This window comes from Vigna unguiculata, chromosome 3 (genome assembly GCF_037176805.1).
Source record: "Vigna unguiculata cultivar grain cowpea cultivar isolate G323 ecotype 2 chromosome 3, ASM3717680v1, whole genome shotgun sequence".
In the NCBI taxonomy this organism is placed as follows: Eukaryota; Viridiplantae; Streptophyta; class Magnoliopsida; order Fabales; family Fabaceae; genus Vigna; species Vigna unguiculata.
The window spans coordinates 67,854,926-67,863,445 of record NC_140794.1 but is presented as its reverse complement, the minus strand read 5'-3'; the positions used below and the strand labels follow the sequence as shown (position 1 = coordinate 67,863,445).

The 8,520-nt window shown below is 34.7% G+C and overlaps 1 protein-coding gene across 1 annotated transcript; it reads right to left on the bottom strand.

The window, feature by feature from the left end:
• Window positions 1-554: 554 nt before the first annotated feature.
• Window positions 555-7,988, bottom strand: LOC114175728 (peroxisomal fatty acid beta-oxidation multifunctional protein MFP2-like). Its single transcript, XM_028060514.2, has 18 exons — window positions 7,752-7,988; window positions 7,592-7,663; window positions 7,117-7,179; window positions 6,982-7,035; window positions 6,830-6,897; window positions 6,667-6,748; window positions 6,429-6,484; window positions 5,822-6,124; window positions 5,651-5,737; window positions 3,145-3,319; window positions 2,905-3,026; window positions 2,624-2,787; window positions 2,301-2,555; window positions 2,100-2,221; window positions 1,872-1,993; window positions 1,600-1,748; window positions 1,388-1,526; window positions 555-771 (listed from the first exon to the last, which is right to left on the bottom strand). The coding sequence occupies exons 1-18, from the start codon at window positions 7,846-7,848 to the stop codon at window positions 736-738; spliced, it is 2,166 nt and encodes a 721-aa protein (XP_027916315.2). The 5' UTR covers window positions 7,849-7,988; the 3' UTR covers window positions 555-735.
• Between the last annotated feature and the right edge of the window lie 532 nt (window positions 7,989-8,520).

Below are 8,520 nucleotides of genomic sequence, written 5' to 3'. Positions count from 1 at the left end.
ATTTTCTTTGTGAGGCTCGTGACCACTTCACTGAGTTGTGTTCTGATATTTCATGAGGGAACATTAAGGTCTGATCATTCCAGTGATTGGACAAGAAACACAGCAGAGGTGACAGGTATGAACGGTGATGGGAAACATTTATCGATCTCAGGTTAAAAAGTAAAAAGAGGTTCGATTTGTAATTTAGAAATCTGAATGTTGAATAAGTTATCTGATAAATACCTTCTGTTAATTATTCTATTATTATATTTTTTTTCTATTCCTAATTACAAACAGTCAAAAGATCTAAACAAATTTTGTGTGGATGAATTTGCTAAAAGACAACATTAAAATAATAATGTTTTCTACAACAACAAAAAAAAATTGACTTTTAGATGGTAAATTACAAAAAAAAAAGGTATGAAGTTATTGAAAAAAAAGTGTTGCACAATCTCATGATAATATGAAAATATTCAAATAATTTCAGACTTTCATAAGTGTGCAAACTTATTTTCAAAAGAAGATTTAAAAACAAAATCAGTTTATGTCTCAAACACATTAAAATAACTAAATAATTTTGTAAAAAAATAAGCGAAAATCATTTATTTCATCTGTCTCAAACAAACACACTGTTATCTTGACCAAACAATTACGCTGTTCATATATTTTCTCATCATAAATGAAGCTGTTTCTCAATTCACCACTATATTCCTACCCTTTGAAAGGAACATTCCATCAGAGTGAACTATTCATTTCTTACAACCGTGAATTTGCCTGCTCCACTGAGCCACTCTGCAATACAAAAGTACAAAATCCATCACAGAGCAACACAAATGGCAAAAGAGACTCAGAATTGTCTACCAAGACAGCTTGTTAAATTCCAGAAGCAGGCAACAACATTATATTTCCATGACGTGTATCCCTTACTTTTTTAGTTTTATCTTATACTCTGTTGTTTATCTATGCAATGTGGATTTATCACATATAGAAGGAAAATGTTAAAAACCTCATATATAGTCATTATTTTAAACAACGCTTTCTTTTAAATAACAGTCTAATAAGTGTACAACACCGTCAAGATGAAGAGCCAATGGTCAGAAAGAATCTTGAATATTATATACTTCAAAGAAGTACTAATGAATGTGTTGGTTATTTCCTTAAGTGCATAAACTTAAGGTTCAATCATTATTTAATAAATGAAACAAGACAAGTTAGGGCTTGTTTGTTTTACTACCAAGTACAGACAAATTCCATTAGACGATCTTGATCTTATGATCACAGATGCAATGCATTAGTAAAGTGTCCTTTAGATCTCAAAATTACCTTAAGTTATTAACAGTCTGCAAATAACAAGACAAATAGTTTTGCATGGATGAAATGAAAAAAAAAATGAGCTTAGGTTACTCACCAGAGGAATTCCTCTGGCAGCTCTTGCAGCCAAGTAGGCACAAGGCTTGAAGAATTCTCCATACAACTCTGACCATTTCTCCAATTTTGAATATATGTACTTGGATCCAAGAGTGTCAGCCCAGAATATGATACCTCCCCTGGTGAAATCCATCCCAAAATTTAGAACGATTACAAAGTTTTGATATGTGCCAAATAAATAATAAGACAAACCTGTAAGGTGGAAAACCCATGCCCATGACAGAGGAAATATCGAGATCAGCAGCTTTGACTGCAATACCTTCGCCAAGGACCCGACAAGCTTCGTTCACCACAGGAAAGAATATCATCTCAATGATGTCCTTTTCTTGTATATTTACAAGCTGTCCAGGTTGAGATTCAGAGCATCATATCCATATCCAGAGGAATTTACAATAAAATTTTACTTTAAAATGTACTTCCTCGCTATCCAAAAATATGCTATGAATTAGGAAGAGTTAAAAGACCTTAGGATCAACGGAGACACCAGTAATGCTCCTAGCCTTCTCAATATAATTTTTCAATTCAGTATCAGGACTAGCCTTCCGTTTATCATCATACAAATAAAACCCTTTCCGAGATGTTTCACCTGTTAGTTTAATAGAATAAAATGGAGCATATCATTGTCATGTAAATATTTTCCACGTAGATATAATATTGTCAGAATTCCAACTGATGCGGGAGTTTATCTCTACCAGTTCTTTTTTCTTCTTGCAGAAGGGGAATGAGCATTGATTTATAAGTTCTCTCTGGAAAATTCTCAATAAATTGCATACCAGTAGCAATCGCCACACCAAACCCAACAAGGTCAACCAATCTGCATTAGTAAATAAGTGTCAAATCATGCACTTCAAGAATTGATGCAGAATGTCAAGAACTTATCCAATCAATAATACCTAAAAGGCCCCATGGGCATTCCAAATTTGCTTATTACTTTATCAATTTGATAAACATCTGCACCACGTTCGACAAGCAAGAGACCGGCTTGGGTATATGGGAAGAACATCCGGTTAACAGCAAATCCTGTGCAGTTTCCAACCACCACTGGAATTTTCTTTATCTTCTTTGAAATATATAACACGTCAACTATCACTTGAGGAGAGGTATTGTTGGTACGCACAATTTCCAGAAGCGGCATAACATGTGCAGGACTAGGGAAGTACAGGTCAGATATTTAGATCAGCCAAAAAAATATTAGTAAACAGATAAAAGATCTCACCTGAAAAAATGGGCTCCAACAATTCGATCCTTCGACTTGGTTTTCTCTCCAATCAGGTTCAGGTCGATTGTGGAAGTGTTACTAGCAAGTATACAATGAGGAGGACAATACTTTTCAAGATCAGCAAAAATCTGCTGCTTTAAGGAAACATTTTCAACAACAGCCTGTCCGGACAACAAACATCAAAAAGAAGTTAATAATTTCCCAAGCAATGGATAACATGCAACCACGATCCTTATGACAGTAAATAAGCAAAGTTTATTTGCATTTCATTATACAACCTCTATCACCATGTCCACATCTCCGAAGCTTCCATAATCAAGGGTACCTTGTACAAGGGAGACTGCCTTTTCAAAATTTTCCTGGGTCAATTTCCCTTTCCTAACACGGCTCTGTAAGTTTGCTGTTCATAGTGGAAAAACAATACATGAAAACAGGTAAACAACATCATCTATTTCTTAATTAAAAATGCAGATTAAATAGGGACTGGTGAGAGCCAACTCTTACGAATCTATTCTCACCTTTAATCCTATTGATACCAGCATCTAAGAACTTCTCATTTACTTCTTTCAAGATGACAGGATAGCTGCTAAGAATTAAAGCTGTTGCTATTCCAGAGCCCATTAATCCTCCACCAAGGACGGCAACCTTCTTAACGTTTCTTGGAACCAGACCAAGATCCGTAACCCCAGGTATCTGTTCACGTCAAGAGGTATTGAAAAATTCATATGGATAAAATTTAGACATAAATTTAGCACTCAGAATCAGGCTAGCTAATTCTCATTCGCAGCCATATTTATCCATATAAAAATTGGATTGAATATCTAACCCTGACCCAATCACAAAAGTTAGTTCAAGGAGGAAGGATTGCCCAAACCTTAAAAATAGTATTCTGACTATATTACTAGCTAATGGGAGGCATCTTAACACCCCGTCACCTCCGTAGTCTGATGTTTGCAAGATTAAACAGCTGTAGGTAACTCAACATCAACACTAGATACACTTTAATACCATATTCCATGTTTTGAAATTAACAACAGTGGAATTATAAGAAATAAAAGGCTGGAAGGAACACATAGACTGAGACATGAAGGGGGAAAAGATGAACAACTTCAGGCCCTTCGTGAACATCTTTACATGATTGTTGATGATGCACAAGAAAACAAAATTTTGAGAACTCAATTTGACAATCATTGTTAACTAATTGACCAACAAAAATAAGATGACTAATGAGACTAAGTGAAACAAAGACATTGTTAAATATGTTATCTATCACCATTGCTGTTGTGATAGGTAAATGGTTTCCATCTCCAGTACGAATTTGGAGATTTCCTGAGTATCCTGTGACATTTGTAAGGGTTTCGGCACTGTAGGGCATATGATTGGATGCCCCAGAGTTAAAATTCCAAGAATAATGGGTACAAGAAGATTTCCCCAAGAGCCCTAAAGCAGAGAAGCGGTAGTATCAGGGGTCAAAGTTTGAAGGCGGGTAAGAGCATTATGATGCACATTTCCTGTATGCACAAAGCTACGAGCAGAAGAAGCACCAACATTGAATAGTTCTCAAGAAATGTGTTTTAGGTTTGATTTGTATGGTGTCCGCAACTGGAAGAGATATTTTTCTTTTTGAAGTTCATTTAGGCATGCATCCGAGGATACAATATTGTTCATAGAATTGAGCAGAATACCTTCAAAATCTGATCTCAACTCAATAACAAATTAATCTCGTTTAGTAGTTTCATGAACTGTTTGCACCACAGTATGACCTTTAATTGACAAATCTTCATAAACAACGGCAATGAATTCAGAGTAAGGGAGACTTTCCTATTGAAATATGTTTATTTCAAGTTCAAGCCAGAACCTTCTACCAGTGTTATTCTTTCTACACATTTTCTTTAGATAGGCCAATATCTTGGCTGCAGTGCTGAATGGTCTAAAAGATTGAGGACAATATTGGGATCAAGAGAGCCTATGATCCAAATCATGACTCGAGTGTCTTTGATTTATCACTTGTCATATTTAGTGTTTTGTTCATCTTTATCGAGAGAAGGAATGCTACGATCAGTATCACAATTCCTTACCTTTGACAAATATCTAGAACTGAAATGCTCAGGTTGTGTAGTTCTTGCCATTACAGTGAACAAACAAGATGTCATAAAGAATTGAGTGGAACAAGGGGCACATTGAAAAAGGGACAGAGGTCAAATAAACTTATTCTAGAGTAGGACAGAAATGAGATAATAAATACAAGAGGCTAGGAATCCTGGGCAAACCTAGGTAGGATCGCACCTCAGACTAATATCGTGTTAAACTCCGAAAAATTGTAGGTCAAAATGTGTTCATCTGGAGAACTCTCATATGAGTAATATAATAAATAAAATTTCGGCCTTGAAAAGTAGCTGAACTGCTACAAATGCTAACCTACATCTATATTATCCTAATGAAGTAGATAACGACATAATTATGTGATTACAAATATCCTAATAAAGGAAATAATTACAAAATCAGCAATCATATTGAAGGGGATAGTCAAATAATTCTGGCTGCGGGATCTGCTTGATTGAATGGCCAAAAATTCTGTGGGGATGTGTTCAAAGAAAGTCATTGGAGGCACCGATGGGAAGGGTAATTGCCAAGGCTTTTAGTCCGTGTGAAATTGATAAAAGGATGCCAAGAAGGACAATAACAGAATCTATTAAAAGGGATAACCTGAAAAATTATTTTTAACCGGGGCTAATGGTATTGATTAATTCATGTAATCAACCACATCTATTGAGATGAAGCTATTGTTGTACATCAAGATGGGTCAGGATTCAATGAAAATAGGAAATAAGAGATTAGAAGAGTCTTTCTTTTCAAAACTTTCTTCAAATTCAATACAAATTTTGCAATTAAATCTATGTAATATTTAAGCTTTCGATGTAAAAGTTTATAACAATAAGTGTAACTAGTTTATCTCTTAGTAACTAGTTTGTCACTTGAAGGACGAGAAATAAGTGTAAAATTAAGACAGAAAACCCAACAAACCTTGGACGTCCCTCTGAGAGAAAAGAATATGTGAACTAAGCTTTTGCAAGTATCTGACTTTGCAAGTATTTCAGCTGCTTCAGCTTCCTACAAAAGATCAAAAGAAAATGTCACAAAGTTCTGCAGCAATAATATGAAGGGGCGAAAGGGTATACTGGAGACAGATACAACCTTCCAGAGTCCTGCACGGGGACCATCAACTACTCCTGCTTCAATAACATCAATGCAAACCAAAGGATGGTGGAGGTTAGGAGCCCTTTTTCGGGCCTGAGCTCTAGCAAATTTCAAAATCTCCAATGCTTCTCCAAGGGGTTCTAATTTGTCAGTCTTATAAAGACTAGCAATCCATGGTCGCCGATGGCCTACAATATCCAAGGCCCACTGTCGTGCAGCTTTCACCAGATCATCAGGCGACGCCAATCCATCTACAAGCCCCAAACTAAAAGCTTCCTTCCCTTTAACTGGTTTAGAAGTCTTAGTTCAAAAAGAGAGAAAAAAAAAGAGGTGAAGAAATTAATTGAAAATCACTGGACAAGAACATTGAAGTCACAACTCTTGAAACTTTCCTGTAAAGAAAAACATAATTCAACACAAAGTGGAGAACTGAAGAAAAAGCTTGTTGATATTACGTTCAGAAAAAAAATCTAAGATGGAACAGTGAATGTGCTGTTTGACTGATCACCAACCTTGAGTTTGTAAACACCAGCTTTTCAGATCAGTTCTTCACATTGAACAGAGTGGAAAGTTACAAAAAAATAAGCATAAAAAGGTATAGTACCAGCATCATTTCAAGTGCCTTTGCCAAACCAACAAGACGAGGAAGTCGCTGTGTTCCTGAAAGACAATTCAAATTTTAATGAAAAATGTTCTATACTAAAGAAAAAGGAAACAATAACAAAATTAGTCATAAGACCTGCACTGTTACTCATGGTCTAACTTGTTCTCTATTTAACATTTTGAATTCATACACAAAATACAAGTAAATTTGATGAAAACAGATAGGAATGAGTTAATACCTCCAAGTCCAGGAATTATTCCAAGCTGAAGTTCAGGCAAACCAAGCTGAGCAGTTGGGGTTGATAACCGAGCATTGCACGCCTATATGAGAAAGAATGGGTAACAATTTGTAGAAATTTACAAAGAAAATATTCTTTTTCCTAATCAGTTGGCAACACAAACCATTGCAATTTCTAAGCCCCCACCCAAGGCAAGGCCATCAATGGCAGCAACCAATGGCTTCCTGGCCGCTGAAAAATGAAGAAAATAGATTGTAGATAGCACAGAATGAAAAATAAATAGCAAATAAAGAATTTCATAAAGAAATGACGTACCTTCTATTGTATCAGTGATGATGTCTACCGATAGCCAACCAGTTTTTGGACGCTCTACATGAGGAGAGAGAGAGGAAAGAATTACACAATGTCTATGAATGTAACCACATTACAAAGACACTCCCAAAGAAGTACCTATCGGCCCTTCATCACCAAAGGCAGAAATATCAAAGCCTCCAGAAAATTTTCCCTTTGCACCTGATAAAGTAACATAAGATTCAGTTATGATGCGATAGCTACAAGCTAGTTGGCCAACAAATATCTTCGGTTAAGCCCAAAATCGGCCAGCACTCAATTCCCATTTGTTCTTCCCAATCTAATAGAGCATATTAGTTATTTTCACAGTTTGAAACTTCGGTGTTTATCAAAATATCCCCATCATATCACAGGAGTGAATGAAGATGGCTACTGTAGATGGTTTGACCATCAATGAATGTACAATAGTATCAGTCATAACAAACTAACAAGCAAGATCGGTCAAGAAATTTTCAATTTGGTCAAGGACAACTATTTGAATAGATAAGATACCAAAGGAACAAGCTTAAGCATTGCCCCCTTCCCAGTTTTTTTTGAATAATCTCTGCCTAGAAAAGCAAATTGCAAAACATACCAGTAACAACAAATGCCTTGACATCGTCTCTGCTTAGAGCCTCATCAAAATTCTGCTTAAAACTGCGCAACACTAGCGAGAGAAAAAGAAGGAGAAATTATCGACACAACATAGAGTAACATTGAGCAATAGAAAAAGAATTGAAAGGATAAAAATTTACCATCATAGGAGAGAGAATTAACGGGAGGGTTGACAATGGTGATGACGGCAACCCCATCGGGTCCAACCTCCATGAGCGTGTGTCCTTTGCTTCCCATTACGCTGCCACTCTTACGACTTTCCAAGAATCAGACTTGAAGAAGAAAATAATAAATCAAAAAAGAGGGAGAAATTTTGTTGACGATGGTGACTACTGTGTAACATAAATAAGCTACGCACATCACATCAAGGCACATCAAATATTAATGATTCTATCTACCTTTCCATAGATACCTTTAAGTCAATTTTCATTTTCACGGAACTATCTCATAAATTTTTAGTTGTTAGTTGTTAGCTGTTCATAAAATATATTACTATGTAATTATTTTTTTTTAAATACCTACATTTTTATTACACTTTTTCTATAATTTTATTTATTTTTAAGGCTATATATAATACTTTTTATTTCAACAAGTTTTTTTATTTAAATATTAATTAGTTTTAGTTTTTAAAAATTAAAATTAAATATGATTTTTTATAATATTTATTGCTTATAATTCTTATGTATATAATTCTACTTTTTCTTAATTTAAATTACATAAAAATGTTAAAAACCATAAATATTGAAAATTCTATAATAGTTAATTATTTTTAAAAAGGTAAAATTAATAATGATGATAATAAATAATTAATATACATTAAAAGTGATGAAAATATATGTTAAAATATTAGAGATAATAATAGAAAGAAATCAAATAAGTTAAAGTTGGTTAAGTTTTTCGATTTTTTTG

What these genes read in the sequence shown, in the direction of transcription:
- LOC114175728 (XM_028060514.2), bottom strand. Translation starts at nt 7,848, where the DNA reads ATGGGAAGCAAAGGACACACGCTCATGGAGGTTGGACCCGATGGGGTT. An exon ending in ATGTGGACATGGTGATAGAG is followed by an intron (nt 2,788 to 2,904) that starts GTTGTATAATGA and finishes TTGTCCGGACAG; the next exon opens with GCTGTTGTTGAAAATGTTTC. An exon ending in CTGCCAGAGGAATTCCTCTG is followed by an intron (nt 772 to 1,387) that starts GTGAGTAACCTA and finishes TTTGTATTGCAG; the next exon opens with AGTGGCTCAGTGGAGCAGGC.